The sequence below is a fragment of the Carya illinoinensis genome, chromosome 5 (assembly GCF_018687715.1).
Source record: "Carya illinoinensis cultivar Pawnee chromosome 5, C.illinoinensisPawnee_v1, whole genome shotgun sequence".
NCBI lineage: Eukaryota > Viridiplantae > Streptophyta > Magnoliopsida > Fagales > Juglandaceae > Carya > Carya illinoinensis.
The window spans coordinates 8915882-8931441 of record NC_056756.1 but is presented as its reverse complement, the minus strand read 5'-3'; the positions used below and the strand labels follow the sequence as shown (position 1 = coordinate 8931441).

Genomic DNA, 15560 nt, shown 5'->3' with positions numbered 1-15560 from the left:
TTTTCTTATTCTAAATCAAATCAGGCCTGTATATCGTTCACAAAACGATAAAACAGAAGTAACACGACAGTTATTGAGTTGACATTAGACAAAATCAGTGATCGAACAAGTTAATAATAAAGTTTATATCATTCACAAAACAATAAAATAGAAGTAATACGACAGTAGATTTTTTTTTTAAGTCGTTATTGAGTTGACCTTTGAGAAGGGTGATACAGCAAGCTAATAACAAAATCTGAAATAATTAAGTAGAGAGGTACGTAGGTCTTAAGAGCTACGCTTACATATATACACACACATATATATATATATAAATATATATTTATATGTATGCAGGGCCCATATATATTGTCTCATCCTTTACTCTGTAGCATTTCCATTCTGTTACTATAATTCTCTTTTAAAACATTTTATTCATATTTAAAAAGCTTCAATATCTTTCATTCTCTATTATTTTTATATTTTATTAAAATAATTTTTTATTTTTTATTTCTTTATCTTTAACTACTCTCTATAATATATATATATAAAGTGATTTAAGAGGTAAATAGTAACCTTTTAAATATAGAGAGTCACTATTCACATTCTAAACATTTTCTTTAAAATAAGATACCGAATAAAATATATATTTAGTGAAAATTCTAAATATAATCTCTAAAATTTAAGAAAAATAATGCTGGAACTGGATGGGAATTCTATTAGCACTAATCATATTGTGCCCAAATAAATGACGGCCACAAGTTTATTCTCATAAAAAAATATCTATCTTATCTCTATGCTGCAACCGGGTATTTCGATAATTAATGTTTTTAAAAAATATAAATTAAATTCTTCCAACAGTAAAGACTTGATAAATTACATACATGCTTAATTAGCATGAACCTAGCTACCAATTTATAACGACAATACTTCTTGGTCAATTATTAAATCTTGTCTTTTGATTAGATCTCAATCAAGATTATATTATTACTACTAAAGAAGAACAAAAAAATGTAAAACGTGAAAAAATCTTGTATGCAGGAAGTACCCGCCTTCAGATCCAGATCTCGCATAAAGGGAAAAAATAGGAACTGAAAAGAGCATACCAACACGACACTGCGAAGAGTAACAAATTTATTTGAATGATGAGATGAGATGGTTTTAGATAAAAGTTAAATAAAATATTATCAAAATATTATTTTTTAATATTATTATTATTTGAAAATTTGAAAAAATTAAAGTAAAATTTAAGAAAGTTGAATTGTTTATTATATTTTGTATTAAATTTTGATAAAATTATAATAATAAGATAAGATGAGATATAAGTGATAGAGTGTTTTTCAATCTAAATGACCTCTAAAAATGAACCAAGATACACCCATCAGTAAATGGAAGTCTTTCTTCAACACTTTACCTTTGAGATTCGTTTGATCAATGGCCAAAACGAGTGTTGGGGGGTTTTTCCCCATGCCCATAACACCTAGAAGTCGAGCCCAGTATCTAGAGACAGGTACCCATCAGGCCATTAAGTGGTGGCCTGATCAAGGGCTCTTGACCCATATAAGTCGGTTTTGAGACTTCAGGGTAGAGGACAGTCCACTATTCTTGGATTACGAGAAAGCTGCCTCGGCGAAAAGAGAAGAAGAACACGCCATCTCGACGGGACTGAATCTAAGACGAAACAAGTGATCACACCGCATTAAATCCATTTATCAAAGGGTCACGCAACATTAATTGGGTATGGTGAATGGGACTTCGGGAGGATATCCCTCCCTCTAGCTTCATGGCATGGCTACCTGGCCTTCGAGATAAGGTATAAAAGGGAATCCCCAGCTATCGAATGGGGCTCACACTCTACGCATTCCATACATATTCTGAATTTTTTGTTTCTTCCTACTCTCCTGCATACTTTCTAAGTATTTTATTGATTTAGGTATCAGAGACTCCCTCGGCCACCTCCTACCAATATCTTTTCTGTGTTCACAAGCTGCGAAGAACGAAAACCCACATTGTTGATAGCTCGGCCCATAGGTGTACGAAATACAATGTCAACATCGAGAATTGAAAACCCTTGCCTCCACTATGTCAGAACAGACCAAATGCAAAATAAGTAAAAAGCAAATCTTACCACTGGTCCATTGCTATCACTAAAATAACAACCCTCCAAGACCCCACCCTCCACCTCTCCCATTGACCATCAACAAATTATCATCACTCAGAAATATCAATTTAGGTGGAAGAAGAGGAACATACACAGAAGGCTTCCAAACCCAAGTTCTAAAAAAAAAAAAAAAAAATCATTGATAAAATGGTAACGCAACCACCAGGTTATAGATTGCCCAATGTTCTCTTCATTCTTGACCCTTTCCAAAAGCTTTCCCAAAAACGGAAGCAAGCTTTTACTCATGTTATCAGCATCCACGAATTGTATGCTCTTAGTATGATACAAATAATCCAGCAATGCAGCTTGGGCTTCTTTTCTCATGGCACGATGAACTTTACCAATATTTTTGCTATTCGTAGAAAAAGCTTCACCCAAGTCTTCACATATTTCAATTTGAAGAGTTACTTTTGTTTTATAATACTTAGGGTTTTGGGCAAAGAAGAAAGCCATTGTTGGCCAAAATGAGGCTTTTAATGATCCAATGAGACTTTTCACTTATACATAAAGAAACCAATTTGAGAATAGATAGTATTCTCTATTCTAGAGATTCAATGGCAGCCATATCTATAAAACTCTGGTGCAGAACAATAAAGTCCCAAACTCCCAGATAAGGGTTTTCAACAAAATTAATTGAAAATGACCAGAAGCTTCTTCAGGTTCGAGGCTTGAAAAGTACAGAATTAAGGAGAAAATGAAATCCAGAGTTCGTATTCAAGAAAAAACATAAAGAGAAAATCTCGACGGTATTGTCCAGTTGTGACGGCGACATACTTGATTTGATGCGGCGGCAATCTGATTCTTGGGTAGACTGTGGCCGTATAGATTTTATAGCATTTATTTGGGACTCGTTTCTCTTCTGAGTTTAGACCTTCGTCAGTTTAATAAGATGAAATCATATTTATTGTGTTTAGTATAAAACTTAATACGTGGATTATTTTGATTAGGGGCTGTTAAACGCCTCATTTTAACCCGACCGTCACAAAGAGTAACTGATAACCAAATCCAAGGCCAAAAACGTACATAAACGATGAAAACAGCGTCAAAAACGTATAAAATCAGGAAACAGGGGGACGGAAACGGAAAGCAAAAATCGACCAGGCAAGGGCAGAAACGTACATGTGCAATCAAAGATGGGTAGAAACGTAAACAAACGAGACCAAAGTAGGACAAATAAGGGCTGAAAGGTAAAAAATTGAGACACAGAGGGACAAAAACGGAAAGAAAAGATACCTGGAAAAATAATATTCAATTCTGGATAGTCAGTCCCTTTTATAATAGGACCAGTAGATATATCCAGGGCCCATATATCTTGTCCCATCCTGATCTCCATGTGTACTTATCATTGTTTGCCCGAATAAATGACGACCACAAGTTTACTCTCATAAAAAATATCTATCTTATCTCTATGCTGTAACCGGGTATTTCCATAATTAATGTTTTAAAAAAAATATTAATTAAATCCTTGATAAATTACATGCATGCTTGATTAATTAGCATGAACCAACCTACCTATATATAGGATAGGTTTAGGGAAATTAAGGTATGGTAATTGTGTCGCATTTTGGCATATTAATTCCTGGAAGAAATTACTCTAATCTTGCAGTAATTAAATTGATCCTTATATGATCACGTTGTTGACTGGCCGGAATGCATGTGGTAGCTACAAGCTGGGCAAGCATCTATCTCACATAAAATGGCACACATGCTTGTCAGCTAGGCCTAGCTAGCTGTGGGCCATGTGGGAGTCGACTCCAGGATTACTCAAGATTAAGCAAGGCTTTCTTGAACATGTTTACCCAAAAAAGCACATGGTTATCCGAACTAGCTTATTCTTTTTTTGGAAGCTATACAACCACGCTAGGAAATTAATGAATATTTCTTACCAAGTACTTGGTACTGCAACTTGTGGCACCCCGGCCATGATCGATATTCCCGACCTCATGATGAATCCACCATGCAACACATTTTCCTTCGCTTTTTATTAATATGAAACGGGTCTAATTGAGTACTGCATCTAATATAATTTGAACACCAATTTTTATTTGAGGTGGAATCGTGTAATGATACAATGACATGATGGCCCATATATGCAGATGGATGATCAAACAATATCGATCATGCAACAGGAATGTGACAAATTTGCGTCGGCCACATGGTGCGCATGATATATGTGGAGAAATATATATAGTAGGGTCATGCTGCGACATGCCTGCCTGCATGCAACCTAGATCAGTCATCCTCCATACTGCACCGACCAGAAGAAATATCTGCACACAAGAACAAGAAATATTTGTATTAATATAGATATTGTCGCATACAACATTGGAAAATTGCTTTTGAATTTTTTCCGTTTGAACCTAATTTTTGTGGTCCCTGGGAATTTATCGGCTTGGATTTCTGATCAGACTAGCGTGCAAATCTTAGACCGATCGAATAATCTTTGGATACCTTTGGTCACCAATTATTTTGTTTTGTTCTTCATTAATACCGTAATTCTAACGGACGTGCATGCATAGAATTGTAAAACCACGTACGTGTGTACGTTGAGACCAAAACTGATCTCTCTCCCTCTCTCACCCAATCTGATCAGATCAATTAGAAAAGTACAAGTCGCATTTGGGAAATTGGAAGCCGTGCATAGCCGGCTGGAAAAACGCGCGTCGAACAGTCTTAAATCGATTCATGAACTTGTGCAGCACTAGCTAGCATGTACACTAATTCGAACCGTCCACAAGGAAATGGTGGTCGTTGTCAACCAGCCAGCAATTTTCAGGATTGGATGTTCGATATGATACAGCCCTTTTGACGATTTGCATATATTGCTGCCCATACGGTAATTAAGTAGCCATTAATGCTGATTTCAAGACGGTAGGGCCCCCCTAGGTAAATCCTTGAAAAAACGATGCAAGTTGGGCTACCATCGGAGAAGACGTACAGGACAACTTGCAGATCGATTGATCATTACAGCGTAGCTAGCTGTCATAATTTGTACCCATCACGCAGAAGATTATTATTATTTTTTAATTAATTTTAAAAAATTTAATACACCACATTATTATTTTATTATCATTCTATTATATAAAATAATATTTATATATATATATATATATATATTATATTTTACATATCTAAAATATAGAAGGACGTTGCTACGTCCACAGAAAATTTCTACAGAAATCTTCTACCGATCAGTGCATTTCTCTTTTTTTTTTTTTTCAATTTTTCTTTCAACATTTTTTTAAACTATTTAAATATTTTTTAAAAATAAAAAAAATTACATATTCATTTAAAAACACTTACTTAATCACTAAGCAAAAAAAAAAAATTAAAAAAAAATCAAAACAGTTTTCGGTAAAAAATTTCGGTAATCCCTTTCTGTGGGATTAGTGTTTTCCAATATAGAATATATCATTACTCCTTACCTTTTTCTTTGATTTGTTTTGAAAACCAAATTGGTTTTTTGGGAATCAATTAACGAATGATTCCCTGCAAGATTGATAACTATGTCTGCTTTTCAGATAAGATCGTGGCTTCTTTTCCCGTCGCTGGCCCATAGCTTTTTCATCTTTGTCGTATGTTCGCTACGACAGGTTGTATACTGACCGTACCTACCACGATTATTGTACGGTCTTATTGCAATTGGCCTTACCTTCTGAAGAGCCATTTTCCTGTCCCTCGATGTTGATGGGATCCAAATGCAACACGCTAACAAATTCTGTAAAAGAAAATTTATTGAGGATTTATCTTCGATTCGTGAGGTATATCTTATAATAAAAATAATCTTAAATTTATGGGTAAAATATTTATCTTTAAATAATAATAGTTGTTATATACTTTGTATGTATCAAGTGACATTATTCACTGTCTATAGCTACTTAACTATTATTTTATTAAAATTTAATATGCAAACTATTTTTTTCATGATATATATGATACTCTATAATAGCATAAGAGTATATTTTTTTTTCTCTAATACAACTTCTTAAGTTAGGATAAAACAAGGATAGATTGCATCAATAATAACACTCGTGTAACATAATTAATGTACGTGGTATATTACACATATCAGAGTTTATAGTTCGAGATTTTAATCTTTTTAATTTCAAGGATAGGGCTATTATGTTGTCCAACGTTTATTGCTAGCTGTGCTGTCTAGTTATTAAAAAAAAATTCCATTTTTTTCATTTTTTTTAAATTTAAATATTTTTAAAAAATTAAAAAATACTGATATATTTAAAATTATTTTCTTAATTATAAAATAAATATATATATTTTTTCCCGAAATATACTCTTGAACGGTACCGTGGACAACAGCATTTTTCTAATTTCAAATATATCCACCGTATTAATAGCTTTACCTAAATTATGCTATTAATGATGCGCCAAGTACTGAGTAAAGTAGCTATTTATAATTAGATTGATGATATGAGTTGAAACAGTGACAGCATGACACGACTCGCATAACATCATTTTGATGTGGTGGCAAATATCAATTGGTCATAAAAAAGAAAAAATTAATCCATTAACCTTTTAACACATCCGCCACATCGATTAGTGATGATCGTGATTATTACAATATTGATGTTATAAATACCAATGGCTCTAATTCTCATAGTTAATTAAAAGATAAATATTAGTATGCCGTTTGTTTCATTATTTTAAATATTTATGTATTTAATTTGTTTAATTTTTTTATTTAATATTTTAAAAAGTAAGTTTTAATATATTGATATATTTTTTAATTTTTAAAAATATTTAAATATGTTTAAAAATATAACAAAAATTAAAAGTAAAATTTATATCAATAGACACATTCAACAATCAACACTGAGCGATATACTGGCACCATCCTAACTCAAATAGTCAAATATTGATAGGAAACGATGGTGATATTCTTTTATCATCTGATTTGATTTTTACCGACACTAATTAGGTGGGATCAAAAGTAAAGTGGTATGAATTTTTATTGGAACATGTTTATCCATAATTTTTAGTTAATTTTCTGCGTAAACATTCTTTAATTTAAATGTCTTTATTTATAAAAAAAATCAATGTTTCTGAAAAAAAAAATTATTATTTTGTATGAACTTGGATGCCATTAGGTAAGTTAGAGTATTGACATTGGTTTAGCTAAACTTACTTTTTAATTTGATTAATATAAACACTTTTTTGTATTTATCTATTCCATTTAAATTCAATCTCTATTTTGGATTAGTCATTTATTCTTTATATAATAATAAAATATTATTAAATTAATAATTTTTTTATTTAATTTATTTTATCACATTTTGTAATTCTACCAATTAAATATTAATAATAATTATATTATAATGAAATTAATATTAGAAAAAAATATTATTAAATGTTAATAATAATTATATTTTAAATTTTAAATGTTAATTATATTTTAATTAATTTAATTTATTTGTTTGAAATAAAAAGTTAATATTTTAATATTTAATGAATAAATAATGATATTTTATTTTTAATTAAATATTATAGTAAAAATTTAAATTATTTTAGATTTGTACAGAATTTTAAAATTTGATCAAGATACTCATGATGCCCTTATGCGCGGACGCGTGTGATAATGACATGGCTAACTTGAATGCAATGCAATCTAACGGCCATGAAACGTGCCGTCATCGATCACGCGCCCGGAGGATAGCGCTTGACAAATGCCACTAAATGAGCAGTTAACTTGTCGTGTCTCTGCTACAACACGCGGGATGCCTCTTCTCAACTTTATTGCACTTTCGGTTTCCGGTGTGCTTCCTAACCTTTCAGCTCAAAAACTTTTCTCGGAAATTGTGAACTTTTCAAGAGAGAATATTTTATGTGTATATATATTTGGGTGGTGATTGTGTGCCGCGTACTAATACAATTTTTTTAACATATTTTAAAAATTAAAAAAAATACCTCAATACATTATAAATTATTTTTTTAATTATAAAATAAAATTAAAAATTAAATATATAAACAGTCAAAATAAAAAGACAAACTCAAATGACATTCTTGTATTTTTCCATAAATTTTAGACAATGACATCCGCCCTTTTTTTTTCTCTTTTTCATTTAATAGGGAATTTCATAATAAATCATTTTTGCATGATATTTTTTTAAAAATTAACCAAACAAAGTAATCACATAGTTTAATTAAAAATTTTTTTTAATTTTATAAAAATATCTTATATTTTAATATAAAATTATAAATTTAATATTCTCTTTATAATTTACAATATGTATATCACACATAAGTACACGAAAAGGAACCTTTTTCTTTAGACAATATTTTTTAAACTCAAAAGAGTAAAATATTGTTAATTGTTATAAAATTGAATCTATTTTAATTAAATTACGTGATTACATTGGTTAATTGAATTTATTTTCTTTTAAATTATCTAAAAATGTCATGTTTTGAAATTTTTAATTCAAATTCAAAAAAAAAAAAATAATAGTTGTATAGTAAAAGAATTGTAAGGGTATTATTACCCATATATTTTCTCAAAAACCCGAACTTTTTAATTTCCGTTGATTTAATATCTATCCAAATTCATTTGATTTACGCTAGACATTCTACATCTTCAATTGAAGAAATATGCATACCAAGATCAGAAGTCACAAGGCCTGATCTCCAAATAGGAGAATCAGGTTAGAACCCACACTCCATATGTCAAAAAATTGAAGAAATGCACAACGTTGCTGGCAGCTGCTAATCTATTTAGGATAGATAGAATGTTGTCACGGTCATCATGGTAGCGTCCAACGTTTAGATATGGAGGTTGTTTGCAATTGAATGACCATGATACCACGAGGTAAGGGTTGAGCATCCATGCAATCGTTCCAAAATATTTATATTTAAAATTTGAAAAGAAAAAAATATGTATGAAGCAAAATTTAAGTATATTTCCTAGTAAAGTATATTTCCTCGTTCCATTTTATTTCAACATTTTAATCTATTTCAGTCATTCTAAAACATGTTGGTTTAAGTGACACGAGAAGCACACATGTTCATTGTAGTAAAGTGCTAGTTCTTCGTCTTATAGATCGTCTCGACTTAAGCATTCGGCGATACAACGTTGTTGTTAGGAGAGGAGGAAGGGATTCCCTTCTAGGATCGGGCTTGTGTCTGTAAGGAATCTAGGCCTTGAACCAGACGCTTTTGGCCTTGCCCGATATCGTGAGGAGAATGCCCTAGCCGAAGTGACGCACAAGAGCCATGTCGACATGTAACACGAGTCAAGGATTTCTACGGAGTTCCTATTGCAGACAAGAGAATGCCCTATTAAATGCAGCAGTACGACAATCTGAATAGACAAGACTCCGATCAGGAGATTATAAATCACATAAAGTTAACTACTCTTAAAACGCTACATATTCTTACTTCCTTTCCAACGTTTAATGTATTCTGATTTTAGCATTGGAGGAGTCACAAACACATACGACCATCACACTCCTCTTTTACATGCATTCGGAGCTATTCGAGACTTGTGGTTGCAAAACACGTTTTAACAAGAAGGAAAAACACAAAAAAGCTCGACAATAATGATTAATAAGTCTTGGTAAAAGTTTATTTTTCAAGGGGACCTAAAAGTTTTGTCTGAAACTGCTAATTTTAAAAAATGCCTGACAAAATCTTATCTTATTGACAGTAGTGCCAGACTCGATAACACTGTTAAAAATAAGTTTTCTTACGTATAAATACAATTACGTATTAATTTATATACTAACACTAATTTATTCATATTTAAAATTTAAATTAACATTGTTTTCAATAAAATCTACTTTTTGACCAATTACATCACATTAATACACAGATTAATACATAATTATACTTGTAACTATACTTTTCCGCTAAAAATATATGCAAACTGGCTGTATTAGGCAGTCATTAAATTACTCTTAGAACATAAATTGTTTCTTAAAAAACTCCTAAATTCCTATTTGTAAACCTATTGAATCTGATTATAGAAAACACAATCAAATAAATTAATTTATTAATTAAATTGGGAATTATGGAACCGTATGAACCAAAAACTGAATTGCAAGAACTGCACAAATTCTTGGTCTCGACTCTCGTCAAAAAATGCATTGACCCCACCGCACCATAGAGATGCAACGGCGTTCGTCAAAAACAAATTAAAGTTGATGCCGGTGGTGACTTTTTAGGATTCCAGATATTTAAATTCCCAAAAATTCAACCATAAATATCGTAATGTTGCCTCTGCTTCAAACCCAAGCTCACCCAACTTTCAATCCTCTCTCTCTCTTTCTCTCTCTCTCTCTGAGACTGGTAGCTGAATGGGCTTCTTCGAGCGCTCTTCCCCTGTTTCCTCAACCGCCCTCAAATGGCTAGGCTTTGTAGCTGCCGTCTGGGTCCAATGCATCTCCGGCAACAACTACACCTTCTCCAACTACTCCGATGCCCTCAAGTCCCTAATGAATCTCACCCAGGTTGAGCTCAACAATCTGTCCGTGGCCAAGGATGTTGGCAAGGCTTTTGGGCTTCTTGCCGGCCTAGCTTCCGATAAATTCCCCACCTGGTTAATTCTGGTTATTGGGGCCGTCGAAGGGCTTGTCGGATATGGTGCGCAATGGCTTGTTGTCAGTGAGAAGATCACTCTTTCTTATTGGCAGGTAACATGTTAGAAGCAATAACCAAAATTGACTCTGTTTGCTTCTAGGGAAAACGTAGCGCTAGAAAAACAAACCGAATTTCGAACGAATTCTCTCGAGCATATTGAATGAATTATCTCGAGCAGAGCATGGTACTGCAAGTGGTATTGCACAACTTGGAAGCCACGGCTAGCAAAAAACATTACCATCTTTTGCTCCCTCACATTTGCAAACATTCACATTACATGATTACCGGTCGATTAGATATTGACATATTTAATTATCTGTATTTTAGAAAATAAATTAATGAACATCAAATGCATTAAAAACACGACTGTGAATTTTGTTCTTCCATTATTTTCGCTTACGTTTCTCTGTAAACAAACAAAACCAAAACCAAACAATATCAAGAAAAAACCAAGCGAATTGGAAAATCCATAAGGGCCTCCACGGCAACACCCTAGTCAAAACTGATTCTGCTAATGTTTTTGCGCGGCAACAGATGTGCATATTTCTGTGCATGGGAGGCAACAGCACGACGTGGATGAACACGGCGGTGTTAGTGACCTGCATAAGGAACTTCCGCAAGAACCGAGGGCCAGTCTCAGGCATACTCAAGGGCTACGTGGGCCTCAGCACCGCCATATTCACCGACCTATGTGCCGCTCTCTTCTACGACGATGCCGCCTCCTTCCTGCTCATGCTAGCCGTCGTCCCCTTAGGAGTCTGCGTCATCGCCGCCTTTTTCCTCCACGAATCCCCTCCCGTGGCCACATCCGCCGAAGAGCAGGAGGAGTCCCGTTACTTCTGGGTCTTCAACATCGTGGCCGTCGTCGTCGCGGTCTACCTCCTGGCCTACGACTTCATACCCAGCCCCAACACGGTGTTCTCTCAGGTCTTCGTGGCCGTACTATTGGTTCTCTTGACCTCCCCGCTGGGAATCCCGGTTTACTATTTCTTCAAGAACCGGTCAGGACAGGGTACGGACATCGAGGGACAGGTTCGAGAACATCTGTTGGTAAAGGAGGAGAAGGAAGCGACTGAGAGTCAGGATAAGGTGGAGAAGGTGGCGAACGAGGAGAAGACGATGCCAGTGATCGGAGAGGAGCACACGATTTTCGAGGCATTGAGGACCGCTGATTTCTGGGTAATGTTTATATCGTTTCTGTGTGGAGTGGGAACTGGCTTGGCGGTGATGAACAATATGGGACAGATTGGGTTGGCCCTTGGCTACACCGACGTGTCCATTTTCGTTTCGCTCACTAGCATTTGGGGGTTCTTCGGCCGAATCATTTCGGGTACCGTTTCGGAGCATTTCGTCAAGTAAGTACTACCCACCTACTTCGATGTGTTTTTTTCGTTTTGTTTTGTTAAATATATAGATTTTTTAAAGTATTTGGTGGGAGTGGCTTGAATGAGCTTGTCGTTACTTTGAAACAATATTGTGAATAGGCAGGGGCATTTTATATAGTTGGTGGTAACAGGTAAGTTTTCCAATTTCATTTATCTTCCTATGATTTATTTATTTATTTTTTCTAATCAAGAATATTATAGATATATAAAACAATTACAGGATATGAGAGATAACAGAGAGAGGCTCTAACATTCATGAAATATCTAAAGGACCGTTCTTATATATATTTAATGGAATATCTCGTATCCGATATTTACATTAAATACTCTTCTAACATGTTGGGCTTAGTGTTTTCGTTTCCGTGCCACGAACACTTCAAAAGGTTTTCATTCAAGTTTACTATGTAACAAGTTCCAAATTATAAGTGAAAATCACGGGGGCTAAGCTCATCTATACCTAGTAATTATTGGTAGGAGGATCTAACCTATTTGGATGGAATAAAGATATATATGATGTAATTTATTGTGCTGCAAATTGCTCATGTTGAATGGTATATTTTTTCATGTCGGCAGACTTGACTTCTTATTTTCTACTTACAGACGTGCAACTGGGTTAGCTCCCCCTTGTTTGTTGGCTAGATCTAAGCCTTAACTTCTGGACAGGGACGCACTTGTCCTTGGTTTTAACTGCATGGTATTACTGGTCAGGACCATCTTTTTCACCTTGGGTTTTAATATCTTGGCTTGTCTTTAAAGCGGTACTTTGAGGAGTCGTTGTACGAAGTCGTCCCTACTTGCCCTGAATAAGTACGAAGTCGTTATTCCAAGTCGTCCCTAATAGTCTAGGACACCTTTTTCAAAAGGATAATGCTTTATCAGAGAGGCCACCGATGAATTTTTTTTTTTTTTTTTTAATTTTTTAATTTTTACAAATTAGCGATTAAGAAAATGTTTTTAAATGATATTGTTATTATTGTGAATGTTTAAATATATATATATATATTTAAAAATAAGATATTAAAAAAAATGCATTTTGTCTGTTCAATGGCCTTTATATATGGATGTAGCAGCTCCCTTTTCAAATTATAGAGTTGAATTTACACACTACACTTTCTTTTTTTTAAAATTTGTTTTGGTTTTATTATTCTTAAACTAATTGAATTTTTTTACTCATTATCAATACACTGCACATTTAGTAAAAGAAAAAAATTAAAAATTAAAAAGTTATGTGCAGTGTGTAGTATAATTTTTCTTGAATTTAATCTCATAATGGGTTTGTCCATGCATAATGAATTTAGTTGAAGTTTTGAATATCAACTTTAAACAAACTTTTTCATGAACTTTCTAGTAATTTATCTCTTCCATTCTTTATGTTTTGATTCCATTTTATTGATATCTTTCAAAATTTTACTCTTCATCTAGATTTTATCATCTTCAACCACACATATTCTTGTAGCATATTTATATTAAGTGGTAGACATAAATCTACTTAAAAAGACATATAGGCATATAAAACTGCATAAAATGCGCTATATCAGCAAGTTGTGTTGGGGACAACAAAATTTAACATGAAGAACAATATTTTTTTTTCTTAGAAAAACTCTTCCGTTACACCCTCTTTCACGGGCGGAAATTAGCACACCATGTATATGTAGCTCCAAACACCTTACACCTTAGTTATAAATTTGAGCAGTGACTGAATAAACTTTTTCATGAACCTGTTTTGTCCGAATCCTTTCTTGCAGGAAAGCTGGTACACCAAGACCTCTTTGGAATGCAGCTTCTCAGATTGTAATGGCTGTTGGTTACGTTCTTATGGCCTTGGCTGTGCCTGGTTCGCTATACATTGGTTCAATCGTTGTTGGGATTTGCTACGGAGTCCGTCTGGCCATAACGGTCACGGTTGCATCCGAACTATTTGGCCTAAAGTATTATGGTCTCATCTACAACATTCTAATCCTCAACCTTCCTCTTGGGTCCTTTCTCTTTTCCGGGCTTCTTGCGGGCATATTATACGACATGGAGGCTACTGCCACTACTGGAGGTGGCAATACCTGTGTTGGAGCACATTGTTACAGGCTAGTGTTTGTGGTGATGGCTGTTGCTTGCATTGTTGGGTTTGGTTTAGACATTTTGTTGTCAGTTCGGTGCAAAGCTGTTTATGACAAGATTTTTGCCCGCAATAGGTCGAAGAAGTCCTTGTCCAATTCCCGAAGACGATCTGTTAAAGATTGAAAGGGCAAGAATTTGGAAGATTGTTAGGGCTTGTTTCTTCCCTACCTTTTTTTTTTCGTTGAAAGGCAAGCAATAATTCGCGCTGTCATTCTTTTGAAGCAAGATTATATCCCTACAGTTTGGTATGTGTCCCTTGCATGTCTGTAATTTCATTTTTAGGTTGTGTTAGGTCAACATTCGATCATTGAGAGTTCGGGCTCAATGGGTTCCTTTGGATACATTGGGCAGCGCAGAGCATGATCATAGTAATAATGGGCACTCCTCATTTTCTAGTAGCCCATAGTTGGGAGGATTTCTTACGATGTCTTATACGTGCAAGTGCAAAAAAGCTCCACGATGTTACTTACCAAGATCCGGGTATTAATTGGGCCCTGGTGGGGTGGGTCTTCTCAATCTTGAACTCTTATATCGGTTGAGCCTTTCTTCTTTCCGAATATTTTGTCAGTATTTATCCTTTTTTTTTTCAATGGATTTTATTGAATATCGAAAGAGCGTATTCGGAATAATTCTATAAGGGTACTTACTGTTCTTTTAAACAATAAGAGGGTGACATTTTTACAGTGCCTAGAAACTTAAAATCTGAACTGGAACAAATTTCATTTAATTTGAAATCTGTGACCGACAAACCTACAACATGGAGAACTAGATTTTGGGTTTTTTGTTTTTGGTTCAACATTTGTTTGGGGAGGGGTGTTGGCTAGCATAGGTCCAAAATGGTCGGTCCCTCCTACATTCCCGTATGATGTAGGCGTGAGAAGTTGAGTTATGGAAAGGTCTCAAGCAACTCGCCTGAGAATCTGAGACGCTGGCACGTACAGGCCATGGAGGGCTATTCCTATACTTTGGAAGGAAACATGCTTTCACGAGCATCCTTGCTTGGAGGTAATCTGTCCATGCCAATTCTCAACATTATAATGTCCATAATGGTTGTTAGTACAATTATATGGCAAAATTGGGGCCGCTTTTAAAGCCACACTGCTAAAAATAAAGAAACAGATTGGTATTTGGTAGGACTGGACACTTAGGTCGGCCATCTTATAATTAGGCATAAATACACCATCTACGTACGGATACGCTTTATTATGTATAGTTCTCCAAATACACCATCAACGTACTGGGGACTGCAGATTTGGTAAAGATCGACAAAGCCAAAATAATGATGAAGAAGATCATACAGATACTATTCATTAAATAAAAACGGAATATCCACCTGT

The 15560-nt window shown here is 34.3% G+C and overlaps 1 protein-coding gene across 1 annotated transcript; it reads left to right on the top strand.

Annotated features, from left to right (window-relative positions):
* The first annotated feature begins 10363 nt into the window (after positions 1-10363).
* LOC122310001 (protein NUCLEAR FUSION DEFECTIVE 4-like) lies at positions 10364-14780 on the top strand. The gene is made up of 3 exons (XM_043123886.1): positions 10364-10779; positions 11261-12081; positions 13857-14780. Exons 1-3 carry the CDS (start codon positions 10444-10446, stop codon positions 14344-14346), a joined length of 1647 nt encoding a protein of 548 aa, XP_042979820.1. The 5' UTR covers positions 10364-10443; the 3' UTR covers positions 14347-14780.
* Positions 14781-15560: the final 780 nt, after the last annotated feature.

What these genes read in the sequence shown, in the direction of transcription:
- LOC122310001 (XM_043123886.1), top strand. Translation starts at nt 10,444, where the DNA reads ATGGGCTTCTTCGAGCGCTCTTCCCCTGTTTCCTCAACCGCCCTCAAA. An exon ending in TCACTCTTTCTTATTGGCAG is followed by an intron (nt 10,780 to 11,260) that starts GTAACATGTTAG and finishes GCGCGGCAACAG; the next exon opens with ATGTGCATATTTCTGTGCAT. An exon ending in GTTTCGGAGCATTTCGTCAA is followed by an intron (nt 12,082 to 13,856) that starts GTAAGTACTACC and finishes CCTTTCTTGCAG; the next exon opens with GAAAGCTGGTACACCAAGAC.